Source organism: Falco cherrug, chromosome 9 (genome assembly GCF_023634085.1).
Source record: "Falco cherrug isolate bFalChe1 chromosome 9, bFalChe1.pri, whole genome shotgun sequence".
Classification (NCBI taxonomy): Eukaryota; Metazoa; Chordata; class Aves; order Falconiformes; family Falconidae; genus Falco; species Falco cherrug.
Window position 1 is genome coordinate 44,694,476 of NC_073705.1, and position 20,258 is coordinate 44,714,733.

Sequence of the window (20,258 nt, forward strand, 5' to 3'; positions counted from 1 at the left end):
CCACAGCTGGTTCAGTAGTTTAATTAAAATATCATTCCCAGACTGAGATTAATTTCACATGTGAATAGTGTAATTTATAATTTTAGCTATGGGTTTACAAGAGGTTTTCTTGATTAAAGAATGCATTATTTTATTAGGTTTCTGTTTGAAAATGTGAAAGAATCTTGAGCTGAGCTATGAGCAGCTTTCTATTTAGTTTCCAGTAGCAGGTGGTAATGCAGCATGTGCACTATTTTATTTAAAATTAATCTTACTGAGACAATCACATTTTAATTACTGGGTAGAAAAGGAAAGAATTAATATCAGAACTGCACTCGCAGACCCTGAAATAAGACAAGCTGCACCAGATTAAGTAGTTGCTGGGTCCATTCATTTCAGGTAATGTTACAACAGTCCAAATAATGTGTAATTGATTGCATGCATCTGTGACACCCCAGCCTCACGGTACTGTGAAAAAGCTGCGTTCTTGCAAGAATTTGGTGCTGCCTAGAGGGGTTTTGGTTTTCCTTCCCCCCTTCCTTCCTGGCTGTATGGTCTAGTGCCCTCTCTTGCATCAGCTCTGGCGCTTAAGCAAACCCTTTACTCAGGCAATTCAGCTGCTAATCTGGCAGAAAACAATAGGCTTTTATTCTTTTGTGTGTAACTTTTCTGCCAGGTTTGTGAACGGAATTGGCTCAGTGAAATATTTGAGCACTTGAGAGCTGCAGAAAAGTCAGGAGGTGGGTGACAAGGGAGAAAATGTAGCCGGACTAGAGCCACTTCCTGCAGTTGCAGCGGGTCATTATTCAGCTCAGCTGGACCATTGGTCAATACCCCAGGTGATTTCTCAAGATGAATCTTCAAAAGTCTGTTTCCAAGATAGGAAGCATTCTTTCTTTTCCATATAGAAGAACAGAGTCTATTTTGTAATGTTAGCTGTTCACAGAACTTGGGATGCAGTTTGGCCCAGCGAGTCTGACATAAAGCTGGAACTTCAATAACCTGAATTGCATTCCTGGCATCGCCACTCACTTCTCATAGGTCAGAAAGAGCCGTTGTGTTCCACGCTGCATACCTCTGTGGTGGGTCAGGTGGACACCTTCACGCTGCACAGTAAGAGGCTGCAGAACCACAGAGCTCCCCTGGGGAGCTGAAAGTTGGGTCAGCACCTGCTTTGTGTGGCTGCTCTGTGTAGTGTACTTTGTGCGGTGGGGGGGTTGGCTCCCTTCCTTCTCAAGGGTGGCAGAGAACGGAAACTGATGTGCTAGCGGGTGCTTTTTACCCCGCTATTTGTGACTCTATGCAAGCAGCTTAACCCGGGATGTAAGATGGTGCTCTGTCTTTATGCTGTCACCCACGTTTATTGGATATTAATGGCTGCATGCTGCTGGGGGCAGACACGGACCGAAAAAAAAAACCCTTTCATTTTTAAGCACATTGTTCATCTGGAAGGTAAGTGTGGTCATCACTATTGACTCCAGCAGAATACTTCAACACTCTGAGCTGCAGTGCCCAGTATTCTTTTCTTTGTTTTAAAAGTGGAGGTAATACTTATCTAACCACGGTTCAGATTGCTTTGCAGCATTCACCTGGAGATGGGTGGTATGATTATTTGCTGTAAACTTAGGCGGTGTTTTTCCCATCAGCGAACTGTTTTGTTCCGTATTTATGGGTGTCATCTTTTTTGTGGTTTCAGCCTTAATACAGATACTGGCAGCTGCTGAGGCTGGACGTGATGTTGTTTATTTTACCTTTGGAGATGTGGAGCTGATGCGGGATATTTACAGCATGCACACTTTTCTCTGTGAGAAGGGCCAAACTATTGGTGAGTGTAAAGAAATCTTTTCATGCAGTAAAGAGACTTAACCATCTCTGTAAGTGGAACTTGTCCCATAAGAATTATTGTCATCAGGTCCTGAACACAAGCAAATGGGTCTGTGTTTATTGTCCACTCTGGAAACAGGTGCAAACTCTTCTGATTCAGGGTCAGCTGCACGGTGTTAACCTGTTAAGACTTCTAGAATCCCGTTCTAATTCACTTGGGAGTTACGCTCCAGAATTTGGAAAATACAGTACATGGGGTAGACAGAACATTTGCAAAAGTTTTTTAATATAGTTCAAAATGCTTTGAGAAGGGAAAATCGGCTTACGCATTCTTGACGCAGATGTGTCTCACAGTGGTTCTGCCTTGATCCTGAAAGATGTGGTCAGACGTATTATCTAGTAGCAATACAAGAAAAGCAGTGTATCCATTTCCCCACTGTAATCGTTAAATGTCTGGGACAGAAGCACAAAGCTAGGTAATTGGCAGTATGTTTGTAAGTAACATGTATGCAAGCCTAATGTTCGGATAGCTTGTGTAGAGAGCTCAGCAAAAAGCTGAGGGAGCCCACCCTGTGTTCTGAACAAACCTGGATACGCTCACGTTCCCCTTATAGAGCTATCTGCCTCCTCTTTCACTGCTCATTTAAAGAGATGTTCCTAGCCACTTCCTCAGTGTGAGTGTTCATTTCTAGTCTTCATTTGCAGTCATATGTTCTTCCTATTGTATGATCTTAATGTTTTTTAATTATTTCTTTTTCTTTTTAAGGGGACATTTATAGGCTGTTACTGAGATACTACAATGAGGAGTGCAGAAGCTGTTCAACTTCAGGACCAGATGTCAAGCTGTACTCTTTCATCTACAACGCCATTGAGTCCTATGCAGATTCTACTGATGATGATGATGAAGAAGGAAAAGGGTTGTGCTTTGAGGATTAAAATAAATGTATTTGATCAGAATATTGTTCATCTCCTCCCACTGGTATATCGTGTGAATTGCTGGGTACAATGTATGCATTGGCTTGACTTAATATATTATATTGACTGCATTGATAGTTCTGTATAATACCCAGGAAAAAAAAAATCCCACCTTTGAAAGATTCTTTTTGTTTGATGGTTGCATACATGAAAACTTTGTTCATGCGTACAGAGAAGATTTCTTTGGTAAATCTGGTTTGCATTATACCTTGTTAAGAAGGATATTTTCAGTAGTATTTCAGTCAGAGATTGCTGGAAGACTTCAGAAGATTTCTCTGTACTCATTTGTCCTTATTTTTCGGAGATCTTGCCTAGATTTCTCATGTAAGTTTAGTGCTGGAGTACAGGCAGCCACGTAACTTCTGGGATGATTGCAGAGAGAAGCGTTGTAATGATCGTTCTTACTGAAAACTATCATCATGTGGTTATCTCTTAAGACGGCCATGGTACCATCATTGTTCTTACCAACTTTTTCATTCATTTCACTTAAAATGTCCTGGTTTAAATCTATTTTTTTTAATAAATAGCTAAAAATGGAAAAGAATCAGGAGGAGCTAAAGTGCATTTCATAACTGCATGGTCTTTATTGAATCAGACATAAAAGTTATCATGAAGAAGTAGAGAAAAATCAGAAAGTATGGGAGGGTGGGAAAATGAGAAAGGTGACCAAAGTTAGAAGCAGAGGGGAATATTTCCGCGTGAAACTGCAATGCCATTTGTTGGTGCTATCTGTTACAACATTGAACAAGGTCTTAGACATGTTGGTATATCTGAAGTTTCTCAAGGGTCACCGCTGTTGGCGATAGTCATTTGAACTAAGGTCTGCTAGTTGTGTTTATATTGTCATATCAGTTCTTCTTTATTGCAGTATGCATATATATGAGCATAAGGTCCCCATGGGATAACGTGAGTGAGGAAATGGCAATCACTTGCATATCAGTGGGGGGAAAGTCTGCGGGCTACAGATAAGAACGTACCATCTTGTTAGGACTTCACACCCGTGTGTCTTCAGGCATGGGAATGATGATGAAGAGAGGGCAAAAGATGTGTAAAACTGTGCTGTTACTATCTCTGTGAATACCAAATTAGTGTTGCTGTAGTACACTAATAGTTTACAGAAAAATGAAGATACATCTGTGATAAAACTTTCAACATCTACATACAGGGCCAATCCAATGAAATGTTTGTCTGTTAGTTGTTTAAGCCCAAATTGCTAAGTTTAGCCTTTTCTATGTTAGATTTTCTGGTCCGTCATGGTTGCTGTTATGAGTTTAGCAATACAAGTGAAAACTGCAGCAGGGAATGTAGGGAGCTAAGGCTCTAGTATCAAGAAATTCTTTTGGCTAATGTCAGGTAACACTTCTCCAAGCCTGAAACACGACATGGTAATTAAACGCTGGCAGCTGTTGGCGGCCTGGCTTACAATAAAGCACTTGCTGCTTGAGCTGCTCTTGTGAAAGCAATAGCAGAGTCTGGGCGATTTATAAACATCTTCGGAGCGCTGCACCTCTGCGTTCCTGCTGAGCGGGCAGCCTGGAATTGTGTTGCTTGGAAGGTGACAGACACAGCAGTTGAGGGGTTTATTCTTCCCACCAGCTGTAGTTTTCTCCCATCCATTACAAGGAAAAGATTTGGGTTAGAACGTCAGGCTTTTTTCTGTGTTTACAACTTGTGTCCTCGGAGTTAGCAGAAATCTTTTCTCCTGCTCCTGGTGTTTCAGTGTTGGCTCAGATTCTGGCATGGGAATAACAGTGTTTCGTAATAAGTTCTTATTTGGGTGTTTATGTTCAGCTGTGGTAGTGCTTCTAGATGCATTGCTGATGATAAATGTACCCTGTTAATTAAGACAAGTGATGAAAAATTGGTGCTATCTGCCAAACCTTCTTCATCTTACTACTCAGGATTTCCTATAGAAAAGGTGGACAGAATTTGTTCCTAAACAACTGGAAGAAAATACAGCAAAAACCTTTAGGTGGCTAGACATGACTTCCTCTTAATTGTAAGTAAATACATCTTTATTAGTGCAATATTAATTTTCATTGTGAGGGGAAATGATTGGTCAGGTATGAAAAATGTACCAAAATAAGATGGTGTAAAATTCTACTTCAACTCTAGAAACAGAAAAAATGTATTTAACTTTGGAAAGATTCTCTGAAGATCATATTGTAGGGTGTCCAGTTCAGAGAGTTTTTGCAGCGCCAGGTGACCCCAGGATGATACCAGTCATTTTTTGTAGTCTGTAATTTCACCGACACCCGAGAAATTTCTAGTATGAGGAAGAATGCCTTTTATTTGAGATCATTCTTTAGGACGTGTTTACCATATGTTCCCATACATTCCCCCCCTGCCCCCCCTATCCCATCCCATGAAATATGACAGGAGAAAAGGAAAGTAACAACTTTTCTGTTCAGAATGAGTGTGATACATCCTGCATTCTACTGTGTCCCCCGTCTTGTAGTGGGCAATGGTGTAAGAACACTCTGAATATGACTTTGATCACAGGCAGGCTGAAGATTGTATTTTTCTTGGTTGTTTTGGTGTTTTGTCTGGTTTTTGTTTTGTTTGGTTTTTTTAAAGTAAAATAGCCCAGTGTTAACAAATAACAACAGTGTTACATTCCCATGGCTTTCGAATTTAATAAAAAGCTAAACTGCCCACAGTGCTGCATGTGGAAGCAGGAATTTTGCATTGGCCCGGTACATATTTCCCCCCCCCCCCCCCTTCCACCTGCCACTCCATTTATAAACCACCTGAAACTGATTTTTTTTCTACCTAGAAATGGCTTTTGGTGCTCGCTCTGAAGTAGCGTGGAGTGGAGATGCCGATGATCTCTTTGTGCAGCCTAGTAAGCTTCAGTTTTACTCTTCTAGAAACCTGTTTATGGAGTATTCCGATTCTTGGGGTTTTTTTTATTATTTTAGGGATGTTTGCTATATGATTTCAAATAAAAATAAACTTCCTACCAAAACTTTTGGTTTATATTTTTTAGCACTAAATTGAATGCTTAATACGAAACAACAGGCAGTCATGTAGATTGCAATGTTGCCTCCTAGTCAAGTTTGGTGTCTGAGCACTTCGGTTGTTTTACAGCTCTTGCACCCAAATTCCTCAGTTTTGAGGTGTTCTTATCTAATGATGAGTACCCATTACTGTATATATTAATTTATAAACTGTTGAAGTGTTCCTGACATTCTTCTAAACTTACAGTTTATGCACCCTTATATTATATTGATTTTTCTGGATCTGTATGCTAATGTTTACATGATTTTGTAGGAATACGATTAAAAAAACTCTGACTGAAGCGATATTGTGTGCTTTGTCTCATAACATACTTTCCAGGAATGAGAAATTCCAGCACATTTTAATGCCAGTGGCACAATATTACAGATAGTTCTAGCAATAAATTTAATAATTCCAATATTTTGACACACAGAATATGGCTAAATGATTTATTCTTACTGTACAATATTGTAACAGTTGCTCCCATCCACATAGCAACGTAAAAAGGAAGGAACTACTGTAAATTGGAAGGGTGTTGGCATGAATGTGAGAATTCATACGTGCGTATGGGCATAGGGAGATGCTTCAATGTTAATTCCCAGTTTGCTTATTTGCTTCTGGTAAGCAAGCAAGCAATTATTCTTTGAACCTTATGAAGGCAATGTAACTAAATAAAAACATATAAACCCCTAAACAGATATGAGTAATGAACATGTTGCATAAATGTTTGCATGGTTTATAAAAGTGGGAGCGACATCCTCCGAAGGGAGATGATATAGAACTGTTACTCAAAAATCTTGTTTTAAGCCGGTAAGGAACTAATTTTTTTAGTATTGCAGAAAATCAGGATAAAGTACAATTTCTGATTGCTCTTAAGGATTTAGGTTTTTCAAGGTTTTTAGAGTTCGGCTTTTTGTTGTTTTGTTTTTTATTTAATAAGCTGCACTTACTAAAGTTTATAGTGTTGACACCAAAGGATTCAGTGTGTCGCACAGCAGTGGCAGTCACGAGGACGTGGGCCAGCAGGCGTGCCCGCAGAAGCAGGACTGAGCAGCTTGGCTGTGGCGGGGCAGGGCGCCCCGTGTGACGCTGGCTCTTGCCGCACGCTAGGTCTCGGTGCGTCCTCAAGCAGTTTGTCATTCCTGGGTGTAGGTGTAAATGTCCAAAAAGGTGTCCTCCTCTGTAGGTGGTGTTTGGCTATGTGTGGGATAATCTGGAGATGACAGGCTTTTGGTAGGGAGGTAACTGGGTAGAGGAGAGACTGTGCCCCTGGTGTTGTACCCTGCAAGTCCCAGGTGGTGGGGACGCAGAAGGTGCTCACTCCACTGCTGCAGAGGGGAAGCAGCTGCCAGTCTCCTGTCCCAAGCTGTCACCAATCTAACTGTGATCAGCGGACACCCTCAGGAATATGCGTTATTAATTGTTAAAAGCAATTGGAGCCTGTGGAGATAACCCCTTAGGGGCAAAGCACAATTGCAAGGGCTGCTTCCCTGTGGAATTTTCCCAGTCTTCTCCACGGCAAACCACTGGCCTCCCACCCATGTCATACTTGGGTGGTGGAGTCCCAGACGAGTGAATGTCACAAGTTTTGACATTTATGTTCCAGCCTGCATGCTCGCAGCCTAAGCAGCTTTCTATGACAGAAGGATGGACAGATGGATGTCGGACCTTGGGATACCAAAAGCTGTTGTAAACTCTGTTAAGGTTCACAGATGTATTTGTGTATTAGCCAGCGTAGGGTGATGCAATATTTGCTCTGGATGGATGACTGGGTTTTTTTCCTTTCTGGTTTTTTTTTTTTGGTTTGTGGGGGTTTTTTTGTATCTGCAAAACATCACCTTTCATTGTTTTGTGGAACAGTTTTAACAAGAGTGAGAACAGCCATAATCGTGGAAACTGCAAGATGCCACAGTTGTCTGAAGCTGAGGGTTTTTTAGCTAAGAACTGAGCATTTATGATCTTGTTTTGTGCTAATAGTATGTCATTTTCACTTATCGTTGCGTAAGTGAGTGTGACCCAGAAGCTGGATAAGAGGTATCTGTCACTGGTAACCCCATTACAGCAATACCATCAACTTCTACTTCACGGAGCTGTCAGCCGGGGTTACCTGACAGTTCTGGTAAGTGGCACTTGGTGCGCAGTCAAAGGCAGCATGGGTATGTGCCGAGTCCTCGTGGTAGCGCTGCGCCACCCTCTTCTGATGTTTGCTGCAGAGGCTTGAAGAAGCTGTCACAGCCCCCAGGGAGCACAGATCGTGATGGTCGATCCGCTGTAAATCTGCCGAGCCGAGGACAGCGGCTCCTGCGCGCAGCAGAGATGGCGCTGTCTTTACAACGCCACCGGGCTGGCTGCTATCCGCAGGTCACACACCTCAGCCTGACAGGCAGCTTTGCTCTAGATCAAATGGAAAAAGGTTTGCACTGAAAATCCTTTCTGTAGCTTACCTGCCCAACAACAAGAAAAAAGAGAGGTTTTAGTGTTTTGGTTTTTTAATGGTAAATTGAACAGGTGATACTAAAAAATGGGAGATTTGTTCCCCCCCCCCCCCCCGCTTTTTTTTTTTTCCCTTTTTGAGTATCTAAGAGGACCACTTTGGTCCCAGTTCTCAGAGCAGCAAAATACAATGAGGTAATTTCTTCACTGTGTGTAAAATGATAAAAGCATGCCTGATTAAGTAAAGGTTACTGAAAAGCCCCGGCTCCTCTTTCTGAGTGTTAATATTGGTTTGTGTACATCTCCTCTTGGAGATTTCACATAATACATAGGTAACTACCTACCTGCCCTGCACAAAACTGTCCGCAGACACTTTTTGTCTACCCTGTTCTCAATCACGTTCACTTGGAAAGACCAGTTCAGTGACGCAGGGCTTTTTTGTTCTTTAAAGAGATGCCTTCTGCAGCTGCTTGGAATTTTTATATCTATTATAGCTGCTTTCTTTTGCAACTAATATTATCAAAGTGAGATTCTGCACAGATAAAAAAGCGTTTGCTAAATAGGAAGGGAGGAAAGAAGCAGTGGAGTAGGGTTGTTTTTAAAGTCCGTATTTAGAGTTACCAAGAAACAACGCAGTGCCGCAAAAGATGGCTACCAGTTTGGATGCAAGGTATACATGTACACATACCGGCACTTAATCACTGCCCCTACACAGCTGCCGACTTCCATTCTGCAGGCTGTTACTGTAGGATGGCTGTTTTAATGTCACTTTCTTAATATGTCTGACCTTAGCTAAAGGTTAAAGGCATTACTGGTATTTTTGCCGGGGAGTGCGATATTGACTAGTTTTTGTGTAAACTGATATTTACATTAGGAACAACTGAGAAATGAAACCTCTGTAAATCCTGGCTGGACGTGCTCTGTAGTGGCTACTGAGCAGCCAGGCATACTTTTCAGGGTGGAGGAATGTGTTAAGAGGCAAAAGGGAAAAGCTGCATCTTCTTGCTCAAAGACTCTGTTTTCACCTGTCTTTTACACTCACTTTATGGAGATAGATGATTATTTTAATTGTTGGGGAACAGTTACATTCATTCTCAGAAATTGCTAACAGTACCTCTAAAAAGAAACCAAACCAAACCAGGAAAACAAAGGTAGAACCAGGGGTAAACGTCAATGCTTCCAGAGTTATTACAGGAATCTGCTTTAGTCATGCTCTCCAAATATAATGCATAAATTCTCTCAGCAATCATTACCAAGACCAGTTATTGGGGGGTGGGGGGGGTGTGTGTGTTCTGATTAGCCCTTAATTTTCCACGTTTGCAGATTTTTGCAAAGAGGGCAGGAAACACTTCAGGAAGGCAACTGATTTTTGTTTCTGTGTTCCTGTTTGTTGGGTTGCCACCTCCCGCATGTAAGCGTCCAAGAAGAAATACCTGTAACGGTTTCCTTAGGTGCCTGGTCAATTAATGTTTTCCATTTGTGAAAGACTGTCCTGACTGGATGCTGATAGTAGTTTTGCTTTGCTTATAGGGGGAAAGCAGGGCAAAAAAAAAAAGTTTATATTTTTCTGAAGACAGCAATGTGAGCTCTGACCGTGTCCAGGTAAGCTGAATTAATTTTGGGCTTCAGTGGGGAGACGACAAGAATAAGCACCTTACCTGGCCAGAATGTTGCAACTTTAGAACTGAGAATAAGAAATTCATGGAAAATTTTCTCCAGGCTGCCTTGTTAGGGTAAGTTGTTTTGCTTTGTGTAGCTGGAACACCAGAAAGCAGGTTTTCAGAGAAATATTTCCATGGGCTTGTGCGTTTTCATCAGTAGCAGTGTTCCCCTGTTAATGGTCCTGAGTAGCTGCTGTCTCCTTTTGTAATGTTCCAATAACTGGGCACGTGAGAAACTGTATCCATGTGTGACGGAGGCAGGGTGTCCCCTCTGGTGTCTGTTGGCTTTGCAGGACTGACAAGGGTGAAATGCGCTTGTGAAAATCTTTTCCCGTTGCAGGAGTTTGACCTGCTCCACTCACAAAGGAAATTCATTTGCTGAATTACTCTGTTGTGCTGTTTCCCCGTCAGGTGTTACCTACAAGGGGACTCTTGGGAAAGCTGATGATCCTGAACTGTGACGTTATTGTGGATGCAGAAAGAAACTAAGCAGAAAGAAGCTTGGTTTACTTCATATGAAAGTGGAGGAAGCTAAATCAAATTAATTTTGAAGAGAGTCCATTTACGTTTTAGATGTAGTTTATGTCGTCTGCTATAGAGAGGCTTCAGAGGAACCTTCCTCTGTGGCCTTTTATCAGGGAGGGCATCGCTCCTCTGCACATGTACACTGGGCTTTCAGCTGGGAGTGGAAGGGAAGTGCTGAATTTGCTGATTTCTTTCATTCATCAAAGCATCTTGGCACACCAGATGCAATAAAGATATTGTATAGATCAAAGTGTCTCACCATGGTATGAAGTTAATTTTGCTAAGATTTGAAGACTTACCTTTTCAAAATTAAAGGTTAAGAAAATTACTTTGAATAGCTAAATCCCGTTATTGAATAATGACAAGAATTTCCTTAATGTACTAGGAATTGATTGGACCTAAACCAAAGTGTCATGGAAATAAATTAAGGTAATTGTAGGTGTTTCACAATCTTTCATAGGAAGGATAAGGTCCTAAAAAAACTGTGTTTTCAAATCCAGAGCTAACTTCATCTTCAAAATGCCTGCATTGTAAGGTAATTATCTTGTAGCAGTTTTAAGTCATTATTTTGCCTGTTGCCTGAGGAATTTTACTGCAGATCAGTATTAATAAGATGCCAGGAGTACAAATTTCATAGCTTCATCTCTGTCGTAAATGGAGTTCATATAAGCAAAGTGGCATTTTCATTCATAATTACTTGACCTACAGCAAATGTGGGTCAGGAATGAAGGGATGTTTGATTTTACATTCTGTGGAAAATCAAACCTTTTGCAGTGTGAGGAAAAAGGTAAAAATAATAAATAATCAGTGTCTTCTGGGCAAGGATTGTATGTACTCTAACTTTGAGGAAAGGAGGCTTCTAATTCTTTGTGTTGTAAATCTCAGCTAAGTGGCATTTAGACTTTACTGTTGATGATGACAATTCCCTGAGTGTTCACAGTGGAAAAAAAGACCTACTGATTATTGATTGAGTTCACCCCTCCCTCATGCCACCAACTCCAGGTACACAAAAACTAGCAGCCAGACCCAGCAGATTAAATGTAAAATGCAACAACTCTGGAGCTCCCCCCTCCTCCCACCCCAAACCTGACCATTTGATTGCGGGCAATCATGAGGACTACGTGTTTTTAATGACAACTAAGTGCCTCCTAAAGTCATCTGCCTTCAGCATCTAGGGCTCTAAATCTTTTGATTGACATTTTTTTGGTTAAATTTTAAAGTTTTTGAAAGTTTAAAATTGTTTGTCAGTCATCAGCACAAGAGCTGGAAACACTCAGATGAACCTGCACCTTCTGCATGTCAGTTCTGGAAGGTTTCGTTACCCTGGCTGACAGCGGGAACCTCCTCTGCCTGCTAGGAAAGCTTTTGGCTCAGAAAGGTTTCAAGGGTAATCAAACCCCTGTTTGCTTTAAACAAGCATCCTCCTCTTTTTGCCTCAAATCTTGATTGTATGTGACCCTCAGATAGCTTCAAAATGTTAATAAATCACTTTGAGATTAGTTTCTGCTACAGTCCAGTAAAAGCTGCTGACAGATCTGTGTAAAATTGTACCCACGCAAAATGTTTAATCTGTGACTGTAATAATGCATTGATATAGTTAAACACGCAAGAGAAGGCTTTTCTGTTCTGAGAATTGATGAGGCGGTGACCTCAGAACTATGGCTTAAGGGAGCTAAATCCAACTTTGGGTTCTGAACTCCAGCAACACTCAGCCAGTGTTCCACGGAATGGCACGCACATGGATGTAGGATCACAGTGACCAGCATCTTGAAACAGCAAATAACACCAGGTATTCTCTGCCACCTCAATATTTCTCTAGGACTGAGACATAGCACAAGCAGCAACTAGTGGCCAAAGTACCCTCATGTTCTACTTTAAAGCATTTCCAAAAATGAATATGTGGAACATACCCAGGTGGGGGAAATTCTCTGAAGTGGGCTGAGGGAAAAAAATAAAGAGCCAGGAGGAGGTGAGGGACTCGGGAGGGTCCCCTGCTCAGTGTCCAGCAGGCAGCCTGCACCTTTTCCTTACAGAGCTACAACACACAAGTGCCACAAACCTAGAGCTGGTGGGTGACCCCGTGGGTGTTTTGTCATACGCTTGAGAAGGTGTTAATTCCTTGCAAAAGCTTCTTTGTTTATTGAAGCGCTTGCTTTATATCTCTGTTCTGGTCTGATGGCCTCACTGCCACTTAGCTCCTCGCAGTGTCTAGCCGATGATCTCAGCCTCGGCCCACAAGGTTCACCCTGTCTGCAGGAGGAATCATAATTCAGCCTCCTGGCTCGCTCCTACTAAGCCTCCACCGCACGCGGAGCGCCGCTGGTGACAGCATGTGCCAGCTACGCTTAGTGGCTTTGGAGTATTGAGTGAACTGTCAGCTTCAAGCTCATTTAGTTATGACTTGGGCTAATCACAGTCCCCAAAGTGATGTGCAATCCTTGCTCTTCAGAGCTAGATCCTTCCCTAGCTACAACGTGCAAGGGTGGTAATGAATCACGATTTGCTAGCTGGATTGAGTAAGAAATGACAGGTAGGATTTATTTCTCACTTTCCAAACACCTTTATGGAGTTTTCAATTTTCTTCTTTAATTGGCTTCAGTGACAGCCTTCCACAGGCACTGTGCACATCCAGGGAAATGGGTCTATGCAGGAAAGGGCTGCTCATTAAGGCAACATCTGTAATTGGCTTAGGCTGCCACAGTGATAGTGCTACAAATCCAAACCTAGCACAACTGCCTCATGTTAATAAGCATTAATAAATTCAGTGAGCTCAGCATCCACGAGTGAAGACTTTGTAAAAAAGGAGGACCTATGTAATGTGACTGTTGAATATGTAATATGAACTACATATTACATCTAGTCTGAAAGGAATTTAGAGCAAAGTTAGAACAATTTATTCTGAGTTGATAAAACAAACATAATACAACATGCTGGGAGTAAGTTTGGGGTGAGTTGTTCTGTTTTTCCCCTTAAGATCAACATTATTTTTCTGGAAATTTATTCAGTGATATGGTGGCTGCTAATGGATCAGCAGTTCTTCTGAAGCATGAACAATAATCTCACCTCGTAACTGAGATGCTCAGGTTATTTTCTACTTTACTGGAGAGCAATTGTACAGTAGAACGCAGGCAACAAAAATTAAGGGAAGCGTAGAGCTGTGAACAAGGATCACTCTAATACTGTCCAGCTGCACCTAGTGCTGTGAATGTCATGTTTCTAAATGGCCACCATCAGGAAAATAAGAAATGATTGTTACTCTGCATGTACTAGATTCAATATTTGCAGCCCACCCCTGAGCCCTTGGATATTTTACATTAACACTTTTGCTGAAGGTCCCTTTGGCTCAGGTATCAGAGAGGAAGGGGTTGGGGGCTGCAAGAGGAAAGTGTTAGAAATTACAAAGTTTTAACTGTACAACAGGTTTGGAGAGCCACTTCAAAGGATCCCATTAAAAAAACAGATATGGTGCCAGAACAGAAGTAAACAGAAAAGCCTGTTTAGTTGCTGCAGAATAACTCGGTAGGGACAGTGCATCTAAGGGAACTCTAGCTTTGAGGCACAACATGGTGTTGATTAGTGCAAATAAACCTCTTCAAGAGTCACCTTTCAGCAATTACAATCAGACCCTGCACTGTGGCTTCAAAAGCTTCATTAGCAAACCCTACTCCCTGTGAGAGCTACAAATCTTAGATACCCCAGAAGTTTTAACTGATGGAGGACTGTCTTGCCTTATTTATTGTCTTCCAAATAGAAGTGGGAAGATAATTACACTTTCCTTCATCAAGGTAAATAGCATTAAAAATCAAAATAGATTCTTCTGAAGAAAACACATACAGTGGTATAAAACAAGAGATGAGGATAATTTACCAGTTGAGTATGATGAAGTCAGGGTACTTAAATGTTTCATTTTCACCTAAAGGGACAATCATAAAAAATGTAGTTGTGTGTTAGGTGTAGCTAAAAGAAAGTTATTAAAAATATTTTTGGTCGGGTTTTTTTTTGGTTTGGTTTGGTTTTTTTTTGTTAGGAGTCTCTAATGAAATGCCTGCAAATATTGAAAACAATTTTCTAGCATTTTTGTCCTAATCCACAGGTAAAATAGAAAAAAATAGTATTTTCAATTCTTTCTTGGATAAGGAAAAGGCAGTTGTCTTTGTTCATGTCAACATGCCAAACACTGGCAGACTTTTTTGCAGTGCCTGTGGTGACCCACTTCCACAGTTACTGGGAAAACTTCTTGCTGTTTCTCCTGCCAATGTACTAACTTCCCATTAAACTACTAGGACAAATTAAGTTTAGTGCTCTTGCTAACTTCATCATTAATTCATTATTTAGCAGCTATTATATATGTTGTATGCCAGAGTTTCTCCCTAACCCACCTCATGTATTGATTCACTTGTTGCTTTGTATATGCTGTAGCTTTTTGTTTATTCTCAGATTTTAATGGTAATACAGTGAGATATCAGAGAAACAATTACAGCAACAGTTGCTTTTGTTCTTGTAGTTGTAGTGGACTAGTTTATTAGGAAAGACTTGTGAAACAGCCAAGTAGAAGTTGTATTGTGCAGATTTTCATTTGGCTCTATTGTCTAACTTGTCCCCCTCTAATGGATCTGTGGCCAGACAAGTGGGCTCCTGCAGTTTGATTCTACCCAGGAATATGTTTGGAGAGTAAAGTCACTTGAAATTAATCTGTTGGCCAGAATCGGCTGAGTAGTAGCCTTCGGTGATCTTGGTCTTCCAATGAAATGCTGTACTTCTAAGTTACTGTTTTCTCCAGGGCAATGCAGCCTGAAATTTTAGAATAGAGAATAATTTAAACTAAGATAGATGGTATCCATATAAAACTATTGATATGAGTTCATTTGTTGACCAAATAATGATTGCATGCTTAACCTTAGATCTGATGTGACTTCTGTTGTGAAATTGATATAAATCATGGATGCTTCAGTCAGGTTTGAAGGATGCTTGGAGGTCATGCAGGGCAACTCCTGCTCAAAGTGGGATACACACTGGAGTCAGACCAGGTTGCTGAACGCTTTGTTGAGTTGGGTCATGAAGCCTCCAAGATCTGCCACGTTTCTGGGTCCCTGTTGTAGTGTTTGTTTATCCTCTGAGTCAAAAATGTTTTCGTTGTATCTAGATTGAACCACTCCTATTTCACCATCTCTCTTCCTCCTCCATGCTGGCTCTGTCTTCCTGCTGACTACTCCCAACCCCAGTTATCCTTACGGCGGAGGAAAGGGCAGTGATTGCTTCCCTCCAGCCACCGGCTGTGCTGCTGTTGGCACAGCCCAGCATGCTGTTGGCTTTCCTCACTGCCTCACATTTAACCTGCCCAGTACAAGAAGCAGTGAGAAACTGGGCTTGGTTTTCCTGTCTCTCAGACATCCAGCAGCCCATGATTCCTTTACCATGGCAAGTTTATTCTGGGATGTCAGGGATATTACTGAAGCTCATGGCACATAAACCCAAGGTTTTGGCAAGCAAAGGGGATAGAAATAAGCCATGTAAAATTCTGCATGTAAACTTTGCTGCAGGAGTTGTCAGAGGTGATTAATACGCTTCTCTCATGTAGGACTGGGGAGGGAGAAAAGCCTGATAAACGATACCAACTGAAAAAAAACAAACAACCAAACAACCCAACAGAGGAAGATTAAAAAAAACTGAGGGAAAGCACTGAAGTGAAAGGAAATTCACTGCTGATTCATTAGGGTCATGGTTTCACCTGTTGACTTTGTAGTAGTAAAATATGCTGAACATAGCTGTGTAGATACTACAGGGAATATCTGGGAAAGGTATTCCCAGATGATGGAACCCACTTGAGCCAACTATTGAGAACATCACCATGAAGCACTTCATTGTTCTCTTTTAAACAAACCAATGCCCAAGTATGTGCCATTTTAGGGAACATAATAAGTTCACCACAAAATGCAGCACTGTTACCCTGGTTAAATAGCAGCTCAAAGCAGATCTGTACTAGTGCTACAAAAACCATTTTCCCATTCGATGCAGCTATGTCTGATATAATAAAAATAAAAGCCATGGAGCAAAACCAGGGAAGTTAGAATTAGAAATCTGCCAGAGGAACTGCCTGGCAGCACTCAGCAGTTGTGAGCTGCTGCTAAAAGTGATTTGGTTCATCCTGAAAACATGATATGAACTCTAGGCTGAAAAGTATATTTACAGTTAATATCTTTTCACACTAATGGGCGTAAGTGGAGCACTAACAGTGCAGGGTGCTTAACAGCAGCAGAAAGGTCCCCCAGGGTGGGGAGGGGGGTTAAGCAAGAATTTGTGGTTAACCCTGCTGTGTGAGCCACTGAAGTAGTAGAATACTTCTGGGAGGAAGGGTGAAAGCATCAGCAATCAACTCGAGTGATGTACTCTGCCTAGGAATGCTCCTGTGCTTGGCAGAGGGGCTTAATCTGGGTGGCTGCTAGATTAATTTCAGAATATTCCAGTTGAGAGGGTTATAGAAAAGGGAGAGAAATGTTGTACGAGGAATCGGTGCAAATCCCAACTAGAAGAGTGAGTGCCATTACTCTGTTACTGTTTATAGGATTTTAGAAGGTTTTTTTAGCACTTAATTGAAATGCCTACCTAGGATAAGCAGCAAAACCCTCAAACCTTCCACTTTGGAAACTGACTGAACCGCTTGTTGGAGCTCTTTGGTCTAGGATGCTCTAAGGCTTTTAAGTCTCAAATTTAAATATTTGACAAGCCTAATGACCAGAGCCCTGTAGGATGTTCACTGCGTTTATCGTTGGACTCAAAGAGAGAGGATGCCTTATCGTTTCCAAATTGCCTTGCTTTAAGAAGGGATGATACTTTAGATTTGAATTTATGTTACTTGGTAGTCTTCACATGTAATAAACGCCCTGGGAAAAAAAATAAAATGGAGTTTCTGTGCTTGGTTTAGGAAGAACTTCTGGTAAACATTGTCTCTAGTGGAATTACGTTACCAATAACAATGAAGAGTTGCCAAAAATACATAAATGTATCTATCTCAGGAGGGGAAGCTATTAATGAGATTGTCCTTCTGCGAGTAATCCTGTATCCAGACCACCTCCTATGAGATTACCCTTTGAAGAAACAAGCCTACTGAGAAGTCATGCTGTGTTAGAGAGAGTTGTGTGAAGCAATTAACCACAGGAACTGCAATGCTGATTGCAAGTAACTGCTGATCCAGCAAGGAAAACCGATGTACCAAAACCAAGGTAAGACAGAGGCAAAGTGTTAGGGAGTCATGCAATACTCTACCAATGGAACAAACGAGGGGTCACATTGTGCCCTCGGTGGGCAACACGGTGTGTTTCCAAAACGCGTTTGGTTCTAGTTTTGTTAAAACATGCTTTGGTTTGTTCAGATAGGCTGGTTCTAGTTCTGTTAACTCATGCCTGAGTTAAGACATAAAAGAGGCTGAAATAAGTAAGAAAGCATGTCAGGTTCACACTGACATGCTACAGAAAACAAGGATAAATATAAAAATAAATCACGGTGAGGCAGTGTGTCTTTCAGCACAATAGACAATTTCACATCTGACTTCCATTTCAAGGGTGCTGTCTTCACTATCCTGTTATACGTTTTATCCAGTGCAAAACCTCTCTAACACATAACAATTATTTTAGTGGGCAGCTGGCATGAGAACAATGTCGACCAAGCTGGCAAACTTGGCTCAGTGTCTGCTATGAACTGCAATTTTTCTAAGTTTTCATTCCACTGATGGACTTTCCTTCCAGCCAATTTCAAAGCATGATAGTTTAGCAGGAAGCAAAGCCAGTGTACGTGTCTCCTTTTGGGTGGTGGGAGGGAGACTTAAGTATACAAGTGGACACGTAAATGTGCAGTTAAACATGAACTATAATTAGGAAATGTAAGAATTAAAACTAGAATAAGAAAATAGCTGATTGTCTGTCACAGGGGCTCACCGGAGAGCAAACGGATGAGTGGCAAGAAGGTATGGCTCAGGAGGCGCAGAGTGGTGGCAAAGTGACACCGAATGAAGGAAAGCCAGCAGCAGTAGGGCAATGCCTTAGTAAAGCAAGAGCTGGAGAGGCAGGCACCAAAAGCTGAGTGGAAGAAGCAGGCAGGAAATCCAGTTACAATAAATACTGGAGAAACTGGAAGTTGCTCCAAAGCACAATAAACCAGCATTTTGCTGTTTCAAGCACACAAATTCCTCTTGTGTAAAGAATTTAAAAAAAAAAACAAAAACAAAAAACAAAAACAACAAAAAAAGAACATAAATGTTGGGAAATTGGGCAAAGGCTTCAGGGAACAACATAAGTACTTAAAACATACTGTAATATCTTAGTATCTATCTAATTGTATTTACCCTGTTCACTGCAATGGTATTTCAAAGTCAGATTTGACATGTGGGTTTCCCTCTGAAGTAGATGGGAGATCTGCTTGTCCTCACTATAATTTTTAATTGACTTTATGTTCAGTCAGCATAACATGATTGCTCTAAAGATGGCTTCTGTCTGCTCATAATAAGGTTAAAACAATTAGTAGCTGCAGCATCTAACAATATTTCACCACTTGCCAGAAGGCTCAGCCAGCATCTGGCTAGCTGCAAGTAACCAGTTCAGCACGCATTTCATTTTGCAACGGTGATGGGCTCCCACAGCCAGCGTGGTGGTCACCCTCCTGGGCAGCAGCGTCCATGGGACAGGCCATCCCGCAGTGCTTCCAGTGCCATCCCTCTGTGCAATCTGTTCCCTGCACTGAATACTGTATCACAAAGATGTTAACACAAAATCATTGACACCTTAACTTTGCACTATTTATCAATTCCTCAAAGACACACAGCTGCTAGGAAAACTGCTGAGATGATAATGAGGCTTTTGATTTATTTATGTGAGAATTAAGATTTTTTTATCTAGAAGAAATTAATTTTACTCTCACCAACGACTGTAATAGCCAATAAGCCTCATGAAAACCTGTGTGACCATTAGGCGACAAAGCCCCTGATGAAGCCTGTTGTGTTTCTTTCGAAGGTTTTTACTTTCCATTTCTGCCCATCTGACCCTGATACACTCATTTTTGCAGTATACCCTTGGCACAAAACAAATTATAGCTCTCCTTCTCTTCTCGTTCCTTTTAAGTTGTGGCATTTTCCTATTATTCATATCTCATTATTTACCCAGAAAATTGTCACACATTGGTATTTATGTGATGGTGTCAGTATTTACCTGAAATATCAATTTTAGCGTCTCTAAAGACAATTGACCTTGGTTGTATGTACCATGAAAGTTGATTAAGAGCAGGTAAATAACAAACGTGCCGTGTTCTGAATTATTTGAGAAAATGGATAGACATATGTAATTTGAAGGCACCCGGGAGAAAAAGAAGACTTGGAAGATATAAATAAAAATTCTGCCAGCAAAGGAACACTTCAACTTGTATTGTCTTGCATTTTATATTTGGCCACGTAACCTCGGACAATAACTCACTCTAAATCATGCCTCAAAGTAGTTCCAATCATTTTGTCAAGGTCTACTACTTTCAGTCTACTTTATGTACAAAATTTGGAGAGAAAGTGTTATGTGTCCTTGGAACACTTTATACCTCCTTTATGAAACCTGCCGTCATTCCTGTACGGGAGTTGTGTGAATGCCTTGTCCTTCAGATGAGCTTTCCTTCCGCGTTCCCTTTACGGCTTTGCATCTCATCGGTGATTTCATTTATATTTTTAAAGGAAACTGCTGGGCAGGGACCGCCGAAGGGCTTTCTCTGTACACACAGAGTTAGATGCTGCCCTCTGCCACTACCGCCAAGTGCTGTTGCTCTCCTCGCACCAGGATCTTTACGAGGTGATCCATGAGGAGAAGGCTGAGGCGGGAAGGGGCAGCACGG

The 20,258-nt window shown here is 41.3% G+C and overlaps 1 protein-coding gene across 8 annotated transcripts in view; it reads left to right on the top strand.

Moving 5' to 3' along the window:
• Positions 1-6,083, top strand: part of PARG (poly(ADP-ribose) glycohydrolase) — a 71,081-nt gene extending 64,998 nt beyond the window's left edge. For 7 of the 8 annotated variants that reach the window (XM_055720499.1, XM_055720493.1, XM_055720495.1 and 4 more), the window contains exons 17-18: positions 1,676-1,804; positions 2,570-6,083. In XM_055720499.1, coding sequence (XP_055576474.1) covers positions 1,676-1,804; positions 2,570-2,739 — 299 coding nt within the window. In that variant the 3' untranslated portion in view covers positions 2,740-6,083. Of the gene's footprint in view, positions 1-1,675; positions 1,805-2,569 lie in introns of those variants that run through there. The other variant, XR_008733846.1, reaches the window with a different exon arrangement.
• The last annotated feature ends 14,175 nt before the right edge of the window (positions 6,084-20,258 follow it).